General features: G+C 43.6%; 1 protein-coding gene across 2 annotated transcripts in view; it reads left to right on the forward strand.

Annotated features, from left to right (window-relative positions):
- LOC123343357 (minichromosome maintenance complex component 3 associated protein) overlaps positions 1-17,753 on the forward strand; it is a 77,831-nt gene that overhangs the window by 306 nt on the left and 59,772 nt on the right. The window contains exons 1-7 of one of the 2 annotated variants that reach the window (XM_044978429.1): positions 578-710; positions 2,267-3,581; positions 6,512-6,732; positions 7,239-7,317; positions 10,675-10,822; positions 12,473-12,669; positions 14,116-14,255. In XM_044978429.1, coding sequence (XP_044834364.1) covers positions 2,360-3,581; positions 6,512-6,732; positions 7,239-7,317; positions 10,675-10,822; positions 12,473-12,669; positions 14,116-14,255 — 2,007 coding nt within the window. In that variant the 5' untranslated portion in view covers positions 578-710; positions 2,267-2,359. Of the gene's footprint in view, positions 1-577; positions 711-2,266; positions 3,582-6,511; positions 6,733-7,238; positions 7,318-10,674; positions 10,823-12,472; positions 12,670-14,115; positions 14,256-17,753 lie in introns of those variants that run through there. The other variant, XM_044978430.1, reaches the window with a different exon arrangement.

Here is a 17,753-nt window from a genome sequence, read left to right on the forward strand (position 1 = left end):
CTTCCCCCGCCCCCGGCCCCTCGCGCCCCCTCCTCCCCCGCCCCCCGCCTGTGGGCACCGGCCCCTCGCGCCCCCCCTTCCCCCGCCCCCGGGCACCGGCCCCTCGCGCCCCCCTCCCCCGCCTGTGGGCACCGGCCCCTCGCGCCCTCTCCTCCCCCGGGCACTGCCCCCCATTCCCCCGCCCACCGCCCCCATTCCAATGCCACTGCCTGGGCACTGACCCACCTGCCACAGCCCCTCCCCCGCCCTCGTTCCCTGGCTCCTGCCCGCTGCCCCCATTTCCCTGTCTGCAGGCGCCACCCCCTCGCCAGTCCCTTGCCCAGGCACCGACCCTCCCCAGCCCTCTTCCCCCGGCCCTTGTCTGTGGGCACCGCCCCCCGCCCCGGCCCTGGGCACTGACCCCGCCCCCCAGACTCCTTTCCCCTGTGCCCAGGCACGGTCCCCGTTCCCCTGCCCTGAGTCGCCTCTGCCCCGGTACGGGCCTGGGGACTCTCCTTTGGCTGCGTGTGAATTATTGCTTGTCTTTGTTCACTTTACACCTGCCCTCTCTGAACAGGCAGTTCCCATTCAGTTGGGGGGCAGCGCAGGGTAGGCTGCGTGGGCAGAGGGCTACGGATGCACCTCTGCACTTTGAATTTACGGCTTCTGTAGTAGGTTCAATCCGGACGCCAGGAATTTTTATGGAAAATGATTTTAAGCCCCACATTCAGGTGCGTCCACGCTGCTAGGTCTGGCCCTGTCCCATATGGAAAGATGAGTTTCAGAGCCAGGGAATTAGTTCTGGCCCAGCGGTAGCCTGGTTGCTCCTTGGAGTGAGTAGCTACCGTATATTATTCTGGGAAATAGCTTTTTGCTCAGACTTCCTTCCTTTTTCGCGTGCAGCAGTCTCTTGAAAGTAGTGCATAGGAAATGGCTCAAAAGTAGTTAATCTGTTCAGTATCAATAAGTGCAATAAAATTAAGCATAACATTTTCAGGGAAGAGGTAGTACCTAAAGCTAACACCCTACACTAGATTTTTTTTTTTTAAAGGCAGATAGTCACAAAGCCTTTACAGTCCAAATTGGAAAAAAAAATCCTTAGTGTCAGCGCTGATGTTAACAAATTAGGGCCTGATCATGCATCTGGATCTGTATGGGCAGACCTTTCTACCCACTCAGAACCTCCTTGTGGGTAAAAGTGCCTGCAAGGATGCAGGTGCAGGATCAGGGCCTTAATTGTACATAATGGTCACCTGTACAGTAGATAAATTCCACCTTATGGTTTAAGAAGGCTAAGGTATTTAGAAAAGTAATTGGAAAATGAGCAAATGGAACAGAATTGTTCAGGTATATCAGAACTGGGAATCCTGTAAGGAAATGAGTGGTGCACTAGACTACCAGGGAATAAAGGGAGCAATTAAAGATGAAAAGGACATTTCAGAGAAGCTAAATAATTTCACCACAGAGGATGTTAGGGAGATATCTATCCTGACCTACTCTCTTCAGGTAATAAAGAACGAAGCATTGTCAGAGACTGAGCTGTCAAAAGAAAAGGTGTTGAAACAAACTGATTAAATAGCGTTAAGTCATCAGGACTGGATGGTACATCCGTGAGTTCTGAAGGAAGTTAAGAATAAAGTGACTGAGCTGCTAACAAAGCTATCCAATCTATTACCACATTCAGCTATTGTGTCACAGGACTGGAGAGTAATACCTATATTTGAGATATGCGATAGAAGCAATCGTAGTGAACCTTACTATGGTGCCAGGTTAAATGGTTGAAGAGCAATTACAGACAATTTTAACACACCCATGAATATGATACAATGGGGATGAAATGGTATGCCTTCTGTAAAGGGACATTCTCTCTCTCCAATATGTTCAAATTGTTTGAGGTTATCAGCAAAATAATGGATAAAGAACTGGTAGATTAGGACTTTCAAAAAGTCCCTCACAAGACTATTAAGTAAACTGACTAATCATAGGATGAGTTAAAAAGTTATAGAGCAGTAGTATTTAAGGCCAGAAGGGAGCACCAGGTCATCCACTCTGACCTGTAGAGTACAGGCCACCATAAACCCAACAACTGTTATTTCACAGATTAGAAACCACAGAAGAGAGAAAACAAGATGCAAGAATAAATTATTTTTTTAAACATAGTAAAAAGTTAATAGGATGTTGCAAAGATGTAGGATAAAGCAATTAATAATTTTCTTGGCTGAACTTCCCTATTATAAATGGAAACCAATTAGAAAATGTAATGTAATGTTACACATTTGTATTTCAGATTACTAGAATGACTGGCTGGAAACTGAAAGTTAGCAGATGTTCGAGGCATGAGCTCTCTTTGGCAGATACTCACTAATTCCTACGTTTGAAGATGAACCCTAACAGACCTTTTCGCGGACAGCAGCCTGCTGTTTTCCAAGCACCTTCTAATAGTTCTGTAGGAATGTTTCAAGCTCAAACACCATTTCGATTTGGTCAGCCCTCTATGTTTGGACAGAGCAGTGGAGGATCTGTACAGAATCTTGGGTTTGCCCAGCCATCCAGCTTTACTCAGCCTTCGGGATTAAGCCATCCTGCTTCAGGGCAAACCTTGGGATTTGGGCCACCCCCTGGGTTTACACAGACTTATGGTCTTGGACAACCTACAACTTTTGTGGCATCTTCTGCACCAACTAGCTCCTCTGTTGTTGGAAACCAAGGATTTAGTTTTAAACCACCTACTAACCTTGGAACTTTTCAGAATGCTTCTAACTTTGGAGTTACATCTGGAGACGTTTCAAGTAGTGGCTTTGCGGGATCAGAAATCAGCTTTAAAACACCAGAAAATGCAATATTTAAACCAATCTTTGGTGCTGGTTCTGAGCCAGAGAAAACACAAAGCCAGATCATCCCAACATCTTTCACATTTTCCCATCCAGTTAGTAGTGGGCCTGGAGTACTGGCCCCTTTTGGCCTTTCTCAAGAGACCAGTAGCTCTACTACCAGTACAAACTTCAGCTTTTCAAAACCAGCTAGCAGCAGTAATTTGCCATCTTCCTTTGCCTCTTCTGTACCAAGCAAAACAGTAGAGGATGACAGAAAAGGAACAAAGCCGCTCTTTGGAAGCCCCAGCAGTAGCTTCACTACTTTTTCTAGCTCATCTGGGTCCTTGGATTTAGGAGGAAACTTCCAAGTCAGTATAACGACTAAATCAGAACATGACGAAGCTCAGAGTGAGCCACTTGCCAGCCTTGTAAAAGGAATGAAAAGAAAAGAGGAACGAGATCGTTCCCCAAGAGGGCGGGATTATGATGTTGCAGAGGAGTCAGAGATTGTATCTAGGAGTGGTTATCCTCCAGATAAGCGACCTGTTCGATTAAGCCGGCCACGTGGAGCAGCTGGCTTGTTTAGCCGAACACTGCAGGATGTGCTAAAAAGCAATAAAGATAGTGGACGTGTTAAGAAAGAGTCAAAAAAGGAAAGAGTATCTGGAGAATCTGGAGAAAATGAAGAGATGTTGGGAGCAAGCAAGTCTCTGTTTGCAGCGCCACGGCTCTCAGCACCATTAAAAGAGGGAGATTGTAAAGAGAAAACTGAAGCGAAAACTAAGGAAGGTAAGTGCTAGGAATCAGCACTATTCAATAAATCAGGTAGTGGAAATGAACCATGGGTAGTGGAAGTTAACAGGATGGCTTGCTCTCTTTAAAGTTTGCTTTTCCAAGGGATTCTTTGTTTTCCTTTTTGGAGAATTAATGATTTCATTTTACATCCTACCCTGGAGGTGCCCTTTGCGATTGTTGCTCTTGTGATTAAAGAGGATTAAACAGCGCATGCTTTCAAATACGTCAGTGTTGCTTCTAAATTGTCCGAGGTGGTCACTGTGAAGACAGATGCTTCTTCCTTTGGTTAGTCAAGTGTTGGTGTAGTGGAGGCTCACCTCTGTGGCATTAATTAAGTTAATTACTCTTCTCAGGGGTTGAAAATGACTGACGTTTAATAGAGGTTGTGGGTCAGTAAGGAAAACATGAGCTTGCTACAGTTTAAAAAATGGCATTGAGAAGTGTATAGGGCACATATCTCTTCTCTCAACTCCTTTTGTGGTTGCAATTGTATTTAAGCCAATCAAGGCATATGTTTTGCTATGCTTAGTTTATTTAAGCTGATGCATAATAAACTAATGTGCTGCTCTTCAGGCAGAAATTTCTGGATAATGTACTTGGCGTTTGATTTTTGTTTTGCAGGGTTGATTGTTTTTCGGAGTTCTGTCTTGTATTTCTCTCTCATCTCCCATTCTCCTGTGTGTGCTTTTATCTCACCTTCCTCTTCTCCCTCCTGTTCCCACTCCATGGCAAAGTCATATGGTTCTTCCATCCAGTTTTCTCTTTTTGTTCGGTATCTCTCTCTTGCTTTCTTCCCTCCTCCCTTTTCCATCCCTAATTACCTTATTGCTTTACCTTCCTCCACCCTCATCATGGCTCTGTACATGCTGTTTCCTCATTCTGGGGATTCAGGAGAAAGAAAACTGAGCTCTTGCAAGTCCATCAGTACAGTACTATTTAACCCAGAGGTTCTCAGCCTTTTCCTTTCTGAGGCCCCCGCAACATGCTATAAAAACTCCACGGCCCAGCTGTGCCACAGCAACTGATTTTCTGCATTGTCAGGGTTCCCCTCACCCCCCGGACTCTGGGGTACAGCTATGGGGACCCACATGAAAAACTCCCATAGCTTATATTCTACTAGTTTAGGTTGAAACTTCCCCAAGGCACAAATTCCTTTCCTTGTCCTTGGACAGTATTGCTGCCACCACCAAGTGATTTTATATAAAAATTCAGGGAAGGGTCACTTGGAGTCCCTATCCCCACAAAATATCCCCCCAAACCTCTTCACCCCCTTTCCTGGGAAGGCTTGAGAATAATGTACCAACCAATTGGTTAGCAGTGTGAGCACAGACCAAACAAACCCTTGCTCTTTAGGACACTGAAAATCAATCAGGTTCTTAAAAGAACTTTATAATAAAGAAAAAAGTAAAAGAATCACACCTGCAAAATCAGGATGGAAGGTAACTTTACACGGTAATAAAAGATTTTAAACGTAGAAGATTTCCCTCCGGACTCAGTTTCACAGTTACAAAAACAGGAATAAAACTACCTTTGTAGCATAGGAAAATTCACAAGCCAAAACAAAAGATAACCTAATGCATTTCCTTGCCTACTTACAATTTTTGTAATTTTAGATGGATCATTCCAGCTATATTTTCAGGAGATGTTGTCCCTGCTTGGCTTTTCTCTCTGTCTGGAGAGGGAACAGCACAAAGAGAGCCACAAACAAATCTCCCCTGCCCAATTTGAAAGTATCTTCTTTCCTCATTGGTCCTTCTGGTCAGGTGCCAACTACATGATTTGAGCTACTTAACCCCTTACAGGTAAAGTGATTCAGTACAGCTGCCAAGGAGAGATTTTATGCTACCCTTATCGCTATGTTTATGACATGCATATAAAAGCCAGGGCTGGCGTTAGGGGGTAGCAAGCAGGGCAAATCCCCGGAGTCCCATGCCACAGGGGGCACCGCGGAAGTTGCTCAGACTTCAGCTTCAGCCCTGGGTGCCGGGGTTAGGGGGCCCTGGGCTGCAGTCCCATGTGGCAGGGCTTCAGCTTTCTGTCCTGGGTCCTAGCGAGTCTAATGCTAGCCATGCTTGGAGGACCCCCTGAAACCTGCTCGCAGCCCCCCAGGGGGCCCTGGACCCCTGGTTGAGAACCCCTGTCTTAATCTTTGCACTGGCACCTGATAATTAGCACTTTCTAAATATTTATATAGTAATTCTGTGTAACCTTTCCATCCCCTCCTACCCTGACACCCCCAAGCTTCCCTGGAAATTCAGAGATGTCTTGATTTCCTCCTTTGCAAACCTCCCCATCTCATTCCTTATTCTGTCTCTCTTCTTCCCTTCCCCGCTTTCTTCTCCTCCACTGCCTTCTTCAGTAATGTGGCTTTTTGTAAAGAGGACTACATCATAATGTATATTAACAGTGGGATGTAAGGCTGCCTAACATTTCCTGAATTTTGAGTGCTTCACTCTGCAGTCTTAATGTTCTTTTAATGTAGCTTTTTTATGAAATATACATTGCATTTTGTTAGTTTTTTGTCTTTACATATGCACAAGAGAACCTGTTTACATCTTAATTTATTTAATCTCACTTCATAACTAACTGTATGTGATTGTGTATAGCTTAGTCCATTCTCATGGCTCCACATAGCTGAACAATATTTTTAAAATATGTAATTGCACACTTTGCCAGTTGTAATAAAGGACTCCTCGTTACAGGGGGCTAGTTAATGTTGCCATGAGAACGTTGAATTTCCTTGCTTTGCTAATCCAAAATTTCAATCTTAACACTGAATTATTTTAGTGTTTTCATTAACTAATCCACAGTGTAAATAAGTGCTGCAGGTGTCAGTACCCCTGCTTAATGCAAACTTCTGATTTAACATCTACTTTCTTGAGATCCAAAATAAGAAACCACACTCTTTCAACATTTTCTCTCAGATTCTGCTGTTGTGACTCCTTCACGTCGAAATCGAAGCAGCGGGAGTGTGGACAGTCTTGGTGGCGTATCGCCAAGTGAACTCACAGCAATCCAGTGCAAAAATATCCCTGACTACCTTAATGACACAAATGTGCTCAAGAAGCATTTTGGACAGACGAAAGTCCAGCGCGTCCTTACCAGGCGCAGCAAAAAGCTGGCTATTATTCACTTTTTTGATCATGTGAGTATTTAATGTAAATTTTAAAAATAGATGTGTAGTAGCTAGATGTATGTTTGGGATGTGTACAGCCATTCACTGTGGTGGAGTTAATGGATTTCTGCTCTAACGAATCAACATCTGGAGACGAGACTATATTCTAACCACTAAAGGTGATCCCATCAGATCAGGACGGGGGTATATTGATGGGACAGCATGGGGCAGACTATGTTGCTAGCACATGCAGTACCTGTTCTGCGGTTAAAAAGAGGCCTTCAGTCTCGAGAGCCATCAGCCTGATACGATACTTATTAGGGTACCACAGACCTCAGCTTTATGTGACCTCCACCACAAGGCAATCTTCTGGGGCAGTCTGCTCGCCACATATGGCATTTGGGGTTTTAGTGACATCTAGGGAGATGACTGAACTCCCAATGAAACAAGCAAACATATCTTTGTACATGCTGGGTAGGCTTCTTTACATCCTGTTCCGATGCTAATTGTCCCTGGCATTGCATGCTTTTTTTCAGGCCTCTGCTGCTCAGGCAAGGAAGAAGGCAAAAGGGTTACACAAAGATATAGTAACATTTTGGCATAAGAAGAAAACAAGTAAGCTTTTATTTTCTGTGTTTCTTCTAGGCATGATATAAGAGGGTGAGAATCAGTTGATTTCAGTGGTGTGGCACCTGTTTGCACCAGATTGGAATTAAAGTAAAACACTGTTTCTATGGTTGTTTCTCCCTTTGTGATGGGCACCAAATGCAAAGGCTGTGCTCATGTACAGCATCTGATTTTTACAGTCTGTTTGTAAGAAAATAAGATGAATGTACTTGGAGTAAAAACTAAAAAATAAAGCAATTCTTGGTGGTGTCTGCTAACCCTCAGCTTTTTACAGTCAGAAATTGTTCATCAGACGATGGTCAGTAAGTGAGAGTGGTTTTCTTCCAAGCATCTATTATTAATTCTCCATGTTTGTCATGAAGGTCATGGAAGTCACGGATTCCGTGACTTTCCATGACCTCTGTGACTTCTGCAGCGGCCCTTGCGGCTGGCCCAGGAGCTGCCTGAGCAGCTCGGGCAGCCCCTGGGCCAGTCACACCAGTTGCTGCTGGGGCCCTTTCGGTCCCCCCACCCCGCAGCAGCAGGAGTTTTTCTGTGGGGGCTCAGGGCTGGGCATTGGGGTGCAGGGCAGTGCTTACTTGAGGAGGTCTCTCCAGAAGGGCAACAGGAACTCCCCTCCCTCAGCTCCTAGCTCCATGTGCTGCCTCTGTCCACAGGCGCTGTCCCCCGCAGTTCCCATTGGCTGCGGTTCCCAGCCAATGGGAGCTGCAGAACCGGGGCTTGGGATGGAGCGGAGGCAGCACATGGAGCTAGGAACTGGAGGTCACCGCTTCCCAGGAGCTGGGGAGGGAACCTGCCCCAGCCCTGCCAATCCCTCCAGCACCCCCGGCAGTACCTGCACCCCCCCCCCCACCCCCCACAGAACCCGTAGCGCCCCCAGGGCCGTGTCCCCTCTCCCCCCAAATAAAAGTCATGGACAGGTCACTGGCTGTGAATTTTTGTTTACTGCCTGTGACCTGTCCATGACTTTTACTAAAAATATCCATGACAAAGCCTTTCCTATTAGATATCTAAACTGCTGTCCTCCTACTTCACCTCCCCACCCCCCAAAGGATTAAATGTAGGTCTTGAATTTAACTGTCCCGCCTAAAAGCTATAATGCCTTTATAAAGCATCCATGGATAACCAGGCGATTAGGCACTAGCTGTAGTGAACGTTCCTAAGATTATGCTTTTATGAGTAGCAAGAGCCTCATGCTGCAAAATAAACTTTTTACATTGGTTGGGTAACATTTTAATTTGAGAACTATCTGCATAATAAAAGGGATGGTGTTTTCTCCTTCTAGTATTCTTGCAAACTAGGAGCCATCTGGAAAGCTGAATTCTGGGGAAGATACACTCTCCCTGGCTGAATTTAATGTTTGATGTAAGGTTACATGAGGAGCCATGGTGCTGATTTCTTCAGTTTCTTTCCCGTCCCTCCTTTCCTCATGTTTTGGTCACTTAGTTACGTCTTTCTCTTCTGGTGTATTCAGTTAAAATAAGTGTTTAAATGTCATAGATTTGTATGGGTCTGTCAGACATGAGTCGTAATGAACAGCTCCCTCAGGTGGTGGTCCAGTTTGGAAGTATACCTCCCATGTTAGCTTTGTTCCCATGGAACAAAACACTCTAGTCTAGTTAACCTTATTGTAAACATCCGCCTAGGATCTGAGTATCACTACGTGGTACTCTGCACGGGGTTTCTCACAAAACAGTTTTTGGTGGCTTCAGGGTGCAGCCACCAATTCTTGCTGGTGGCCACTCTGACAATTTTTCCTAAAATACTTAATTAACTTTTAGAAAATACAAACAAATATGCACATATACATGTCCAAATCATTATAATTTATCTATGTAGGGTTTGTTTGGTTTTTTGCAGACTCGATAATATAAATCATGTACCGTTGTCTCTCTTCTGTACTGGACCAAACGAGACTAGAAACACGAATAAGGGGCTTTGAACATTCTTGTCTGTTTTTCTTGTTGTTTCCTTTGCTCTTTTGCGTTGTTGTGGGTTTTTTTGTTTTGTTTCTTTAAGGCTTGCTAGCTATGAGTAAATCTGCTGTGAAAAGTGATGTTTGTATGTTTGTTAATATCACTTTTCACAGCAGACTTACTCAGCCCCAGCAAGTCCGGGGACAAATTAAGCCCTGGATGGGGAGGTGGGTACAGAGGCAGTGGGGGCCAGGGGCAGTGGCGCACTGGGGAAGGCAGAGCGGGGCGGAGGTGATGGCGGGATAAGCTCGGGGACAGAGCCTGCCACCACACAGCCAGGGAACGGAGCCCAAAGCCCCACACCCAGGGGATGGGGTCTGGTGACAGAGCCCAAAGCCCCGTGGCTGGAGTCTGCTGCCCGCACCCCAGGGCTGAAGCCCAACCCCACCGCTCCTGGGAAGGTGGGGAACTCACTAACTGCTCGTCCAGAGGGAGGTGGGGCCCAACCACTGGGGAGGGGCCCCTGCTTTGCCCCCCGCTCGCCCAAACCACTGCCCAGGAGGCTGAGGCTGCAAGAAAAGCCCCTGGTGGCTGCATTTGAGTAACGCTGGGACAAACACCAGTACTAAAAGTGTTGCCTCCTCATTCCACAGCCCTAAACTTCCCCACAAAAAACGAATGCAAACTGCTGCAGTATTGTCTTCCTGAAGCTCTGAGAGTGCTTATTTGCCTATGCTCATCTCATTATGATGTCAGCTTTGGAGCCTGATGATGACAATGGCTTCATCTTAAATTATTTCACTTCTGATCATTTTAGCAGAACAAACTGCTAACATACCAGATGTGTGCTGCTGCCAAAGAGCATGCACATGGCCCCAGCTTTCCACAGGGTTCAGATTTAAGTTCTGAGGACACATGCATCCGAGAATGAGTCTGTACAGGTAAACCTGATTATCCAAATGTCTTGGGAGACATTCAAACCACTTCAGTAATCACAATTTCTGATAAAATTCATATGTGTACAAATTTCTGATTTGGGAAACATCCAAAATTTGGGAAATTCAAAATTCAGATAATCAGGCTTTACATTTGCTGACAATCTGCCAAACAACTACAGTTATTGCTAAATAAACCTTTTGTCGTTTCATATTGAACTACATAACAGTATGGATCGTAGTGTCTCATTCTGTCAGTTTGCAATAGAACCAATAAGTTTCCTAGTCCTACATTGTGGAATTGGATTTGTGCATGACACATTATCTAATGCAAAATAGCTTGAAAACACTGTATAAGTTCATATGACTGTGACTTCTAAAACCATAAGGAAATAAAATTAAAACAAATTAGAACACATTTTTCAAGAAGTACATTTTAAAATGTCAGTTGCATGATTTGGCAAGTATCTGATCTCACCTGGTATATTATTCAGGTCTTGGTAAGGGAGAATTTTCATCTAAGGAGAAAAAGGCTGATGAAGATGAAGGCAGACAAAGCAAAGATGAGCAAAACTATCAGCATTCCCCTCTTTGCAAATCTTTAATAAGACCCTCCGCCAGTAGGAACCCGTCTAGTAAAAGGTATGTTCATTTCTCTATGGGCTGGTCTACACTGGGAGTGGGGATCGATCTAAGATACGCAACTTCAGCTACGTGAATAGCGTAGCTGAAGTCGAAGTATCTTAGATCGATTTACCTCTTGTCCTCACGGAGCGGGATCGACGTCCGTGGCTTCCCCTGTCGACTCCACTACTGCCGTTCGCGCTGGTGGAGTTCCGGAGTCGACAGGAGCGCGTTTGGGGATCGATATATCGTGTCTAGATGAGACGTGATATATCGATCCCCGAGAAATTGATTGCTACCCACCGATACAGTGGGTAATCTAGACGTACCCTAAGAGTCTGGCTGATAGAGACTTTTTCCATGACAAGAATTTCCTATCAGAATGTATGTCTAGTAACCACAATCATTTTGTATTGAATAAACAAGAAAAAAAAAATCAAAGTTCCCATTTATTCGTGGCAGTTTTGTTTGCAGCTTCAGATAAGTTCTTTTAACTGTATTGTATATTTATTGTTTACCTTCACTGTTGTTCATTCCGGTTGGAATATGAGTGTGTTAGGAGCTTCTTGGTCGTGTTACAATTTGAAGGTTGACACATATGCTGAACAGATTATTTTCCCTATATGTGCAGCAACGCTTCTGATTTCATGCATGATTTGGATCTTAAGATGCCTTATTTAATTTGCCTGTTACGTTATATATATCTGTGGCTTTTTTTCCCAATGGGGCCTCACACTGTTTTGGCTATAAGACCATAAAGCAACTGCTCTTCTGTTCTTTTCATTGTAATAGGCTTAGATAACAACCGCTATAGTTAAGATCACAAACCATTAGCTTGCTGAAGTTTTCCAAGCTTGTTCTCTTCCCAAAGGTGAATTTTCCTTAGCTATTAGAGCAAAATCCCTTCAGCCACTTCTGTTTTGTGGGGTGAGAAAAATAAAATGTTGTACATTAAATGATTGTGGCAGTTCATTTTGCTCAGCTGCATTTTAAAACTTGAAGCTCACCATGCAAATAAATCTCAGTTGTAAATACTGTCCTAATTTTTTATAAAAATTAATTGTTGTATAATCAACTCTTACAAAATGTTTGCAGGATTGGGCCTTTCATAGTCTCTTGATATATTTGTGTTGGTACGGAGTATGGTCCTAATGGAACAACCTGTTGTGTTTCTGGGTAGCATTCCAACATGTAAGATGCCATCTATTCAAGACTAAATAGTCCGTCAAGCGATTTGACTAGCCAAACACTCTAGTTCTTTAGTATTATACAAAACAGTTGATCACAAGCAGGAACAGATACAGACTATCATACTGTATACTGATATAAAACTGCTGCAAATATTATGTCCAATGGCTGTCCAAATTTGAGATTTTTTTCAGAACTGTCTAGGGGATTTAGATACATAACTGCCACTGAAATTAATTATGCATTTATGTAAATGAGTTGTCTAAATACTCAAGACTGCATTGACAGTCATAACTGTAATGTACAGAAGTATAACATTGTTGATAGCATCACATTTCCATAATCATTTTAGACAACAAAGTGAGATGTACATTAAGAGTAGAAATCCAAGCAAACTTATATTCTCTTTGGCTTGCAGTCCCTTTTATTTTCACAGTGTACAGTAGTGTATCAGTGATCAAATTTGTTGTTTATTTCTAGTTCTCCAGCTAAGAAATCTGCTCTTACAAAGTCGCGGCAGTTTCAGGCAGACCCATTTGATTCTGGGACTGAAGGGCAGAACTCTGAGGGTTTGGCAGTATCAGCATCCTCTCTCAGTAACCTGATAGGCTCAGTGGCAGAGACCTCTGAAGACAAATATCGCCTTCTGGACCAAAGGGATAAAATCATGAGACAAGGTAACATTTGTAATTATGCATGTGTAGATGAGGATTATCAAATTGTAGGAACTAGGAAGGAATTCTTTCTCTGTCAAAACGTAGCCTTTTTCTATGGCATCCAGTATTGGCCACTACTAGAGGTAGGACCTGATGGACCAATGGTTTGATGTGCCATAGCAAATCTCGTATCCTAGTTTTCACTCTTGAGAATCCAAGTTTAAAATAAGACCCTACAAATCTAGAAGTTCAACATCTATTAAGGTGCATCTTTAGGAGGGCCAGGTCAACTACTCAAATGACAATAATATACATGAGCTCAGATCCCAAGAGGGTAAACTTTTATCTTTATTTTTCATTTATTTTGTTGTATTTAATAAAACTAGTTTATGATAAAAATGGCATCTCACTTCTGAAATGTTAGAATGTTGTTTTATAATTTTGTAGAGTTTTTCCCCATTAGTACATTTGTATTAGCTAAATTCTTATTAGCCTTGTCTGATGAGATCAACACAATCTCTCTATCTTTACTAGGGAGAGAAACTAGGCAATAAAGTATTATGAAATCTGCTTACATTATTTAAAATCTTTTTTGTGCTGGAAAGGGACTCTCGAGTCAGGTAAATGAGAGTAATGTCTGCGTATGAAACCAAAGAGGTTAGACTCTGGATGCTCAGATACCATGGTGTATGGGTGTGCTGCATAGAACAGCCTATAAAATAGCGTGGTTTTCTCCTCCTGTCAGGGGGACTGATCTGTTTAGGTAGACTTGTTTCTATATACTTTACACTACAGTATAAGTACAATATTTGTATTCCAATTGATTTATTTTATAATTACATGGTAAATGAGAAAGTAAGCACTTTTTCAGTAATAGTGTGCTGTGACACTTATGTCTGACCTTTGTAAGCAAGCAGTTTTTAAGAGATGTGTAACTTGCAGCACACAAGACAAATCAGACTCCTGAAACGGGTACAGTAGTATGGAAAGGTTGAGAACTACTAGTCCAGAGTACCTCTACCCCTTTTTCTCCCAGTTGCTGCGGGGGGCCGTGCCTGTGAACGGTCATTGTCAGCAAAATGTCTCACCGCCCGCAATCAGATTATCCTGATGGGCCATATGCAGCCCGCGGGCCGCAGGTTGCCCACCACGGGGCTAGATAGAGTGATAAATGCAAAGTCACTGAAGCAGAGGACTCCTCTGTCAGGTCACCCACTGTTTGTGGCTGAATGATCTTTATAGACTGTAAGCTCCTTAAGAAAGTGACCATGTTACCCTCTGTTTGTTCAGTACAGCGCACTGTCAGCACTCTCCTAATAGTAAATAATAGAGTGGATGTTTGGGTTCCTGCTGAAACGTGGCATACCTAGGGCTGTAGTCTGATTTGATTATAGCTGGGTGATGTACATCAGCTGGAAATGAACGAGCAGGGCACTTAACACTTGTTTTTGTGTAACACTTGTTTAGCTCGAGTAAAAAGGACCGATCTAGGCAGAGCTAAAACATTTGTTGGAACATGCCCAGACATGTGTCCTGAAAAAGAACGCTATATGAGGGAGACGAGGAACCAGCTCAGTGTCTTTGAAGTGGTCCCAGGATCTGACAAGGTACCAGCCTCTATGTACTGACTGCTGCTGTTGTGATTGTTTATTTGCTGTCATTGAATCGCCCGTTAAGCTGTGTACACTGTGCAATATATCTCTGGCTAATTCTGATGAAAATTTCTAGGGACCAAGGACTCTAGATCCCAGAACTTAAATATGAACTGGGTTTTTTTATAAAGAAATCCCATGTTTGTAGACGCACAGATAGCTGCAGTATAGGTATATAAAATTCCCCGTTACAGGGGGAACGCTCTCTTTTAAATTGATCATAGGTTATTGTAACAATTATAGACTCAGGTGTGACAGGTTGCCCCCTTTCCCTCGGAGTGCCACCTGATGTACTGGGGTCCCACTGAGCCCGTACTGGGCTCCCTCGCCCTGTCCTGCTGAGCCAGGCCCTCCAGCCTCCTCCAGAACACACATAGGTAAGGCGGCACCCAGCTGCAAAAGGACACAGACACTGAGAACAGCTCTGCATGGGAAGACTCAGTTCAGGGATTGCCCAGCACTCCAGTGCGCACACCCCCAGGAGTGTAAAGCCAAAATGGTATTGTCCTGTGCTGCACCCAAATCTGTTGAGCGTAAGCTCCTGAAAATCACCCCCTCTCTCGGTGAGGAGAAAGAGATGCACAGCTTTTTGCCTCCCAGTTATGAATTGCACAGACTGGTTTATAGGAAACAAAAACAAGTATCTTAACTCCAAAACCAGATTTGAAGTGATTATAAGGGAGAGCAAACAGATCAAAGCAGATTACTTGAGCAAATAAAGCAAACACACAAACTAAGCTTAGTACACTAAAGAAACTGGCCACAAGAAGTAATTTTTCTCCCGAAATGTGGTTTTAAGCAGGTTGCAGAGATTCTTGAAGACCAACTTCTTTTGCTTGCAGCTTAGAATTCCAGATATTCACAGGCCAGACACCTTCTAGCCTGGATCCAGTTCTTCCCTCCCCCAGATCAGTCCTAGGTGTTCCTAGCAGTCATCTTGGGCAGGGATTCAGTGAAGAACCGACCCTGATTACCTCACTTCCCGGCCTTAAATAGGATTTACATGTAGCCGGAATCCTTTGTCTCTGTGTGATTTTTTTCCCCCTCCGTGGAGAAATGCTAGTAGTCCAAGATGGAATCCAGTACCAGGTGACATGATCACATGACGCTGCAACCTCAAAGCAGCATCCCAGGAAGCTTCTCAGGAAGGTGGGAGATTAGCATCTTCAAAGTCCTATTGTTCTTTCTAATGGCCCATTGACTAACCAGCCAGATTGATTGCATTTTGCACAGTGGGCATTCCCCATATGCAAACACAGTTATAATTGTTACATAGTCAATATTCCTAACTTCAGATAGAGAAATGATACATCCATACAAATAGGATAATCATAGTCAGTACATAACCTTTCCAATGATATCTCACATGACCCATCTTGCATAAAACATATTTAGTTATGCCATATCATAAATATATCTCCATGAAGAATATGGGGCATAGTGTCACAAAAGGGTTGGAAGGGACCGCAAGGGTCATCTAGTCTAACCTCCTGCCAAGATTTGGTGTGTCTAAACCATCCAGGACAGACAGCTATCCATCCTCCTTTTGCAAACTCCAGGGAAGGAGTTTCCACAACCTCTCTAGGCGCCTGTTCCATTGTCCTTTGTTCTTCGTTAGAAACTTTCCCCTGAGGTTTAATCTCAATCTGCTATTCTGTAGTTTGAACCTATTGCCTCTTGTCCTGCCCTCTGGGAGGAGAGAACAAGTTTTCTCCATCTTTTTTATGGCAGCCTTTCAAGTATTTGAAGACTGCTCAATTGTCCTCTGTTAATCTCCTCTTTTCCAAACTAAACATACCGTGTTCCTTCAGGTTTCAGAGGGGTATCCGTGTTAGTCTGTATCAGCAAAAACAACGAGGAGTCCTTGTGGCACCTTAGAGACTAACACATTTATTTGGGCATAAGCTTCCATGGGCCAAAACCCACTTCATCAGATGCATGGAGTAAAAAATACGGTAGGAAGGTATGAATACACAGCACATGAAAAAATGGGAGTTGCCTTACCAAGTGGGGGGTCAGTGCTAATTGTATCACTCAGAAACCAGTAGGAGAGCACTTCAGTCTCCCTAGACACTCGATAACCGACTTAAAAGTGGCCATTCTTCAATAAAAAAAACTTCAAAAACAGACTTCAATGAGAAACTGCAGAACTGGAATTAATTTGCAAACTGGACACCATCAAATTAGGCCTGAATAAAGACTGGGAGGGGCTGGGTCACTACAAAAAGTAATTTTCCCTCTGTTGATACTCACACTTTCTTGTCAACTGTTGGGATTAGGCCACATCCACACTGATTGAATTGTCTTCATTAGCACTCACCCCCTACTTGGTAGGACAACTCCCATCTTTTCACATGTTCCTTCAGACTTTGCTCATATGGTCTGCATTCTATACCTTTGATCTTCTTTGTCGCTCACCTCTGGATCCTTTCCAGCTTCTCTACATCCTTTCTATACATTGCTGACCAAAATTAGACACAGTTCTCCAGCTGAGGCCTAACCAGCACTGCACCTCCTGTGACTTGCATGCTATGCCTCTGTTAATGCAACCTTAAATTGCATTTGCTTTTTTTTTGCAATAGCATTACACTGCTGACTCATGTTGAGGTTGTGATCCACCACAACTCCAAGATTCTTCTCAGCAGTGCTGCTGCCAAGCCAGTTATCTCCTATTTTGTATTTGTGCATTTGGTTATAATATATCCTGATCCGTTTTTATTCCTATAGTCCAAATACAGAAGCTTGGCTTGTCTGTGGTGTAAGCAAGAGCTCATTCATCCCACTGAATCTGACGAAGACACGTATTTGTGTGTCTCAGGAGACCAGGGGCTTTTATACACCATTTCATTCTGGGATGAATGCTACTTTTTCCTGATGTACTTGACAAGACACCCTGCTGATTTTGGGATGAATTTCTCCCTTCTCAAAACAGTTATTGCTCACCCTGTTACCACTGCAGCCTTCTCTTCAGGCAACAAAGAGAAGTGCCGTAGCTGTGACTGAAGCCACTCTGGATATTTTGGGAGGAAAGATGGTTTGTGTTTCACGCACTAGACTGGGACTCAAGAGATCACAGTTCTGTTCCTGGTTCTGCCACAGACTCCTTGTATGACCTTGGACAAGTCACTTAGTTTCTCTGTGCCTCTGTTCCCCACCATTAAAACAGAGGTATAATAGCACTGCCCAGTCTCACAGGGGTGCTGTGAGAATTGTCCATTATAATTTGCAAAGTGCTCAAATACTATAATGGTGGGAACCATACAAAAGCCTTTATATGAATAAATTAAATACCATCAAGTCAGTAGTGATGGCCCTACCTGCAGAAATGACAGATGGGGGACAATTGGTATAATATATAAACACTAGAAGTTTAAATACTAAGATGGGCGAACTGGAGTGCCGAGCATTAAATGAAGATATTGATTTAATAGGCATTATAGAAACTTGGTGGAA

Source organism: Mauremys mutica, chromosome 10, assembly GCF_020497125.1.
Source record: "Mauremys mutica isolate MM-2020 ecotype Southern chromosome 10, ASM2049712v1, whole genome shotgun sequence".
Taxonomy (NCBI): domain Eukaryota; kingdom Metazoa; phylum Chordata; order Testudines; family Geoemydidae; genus Mauremys; species Mauremys mutica.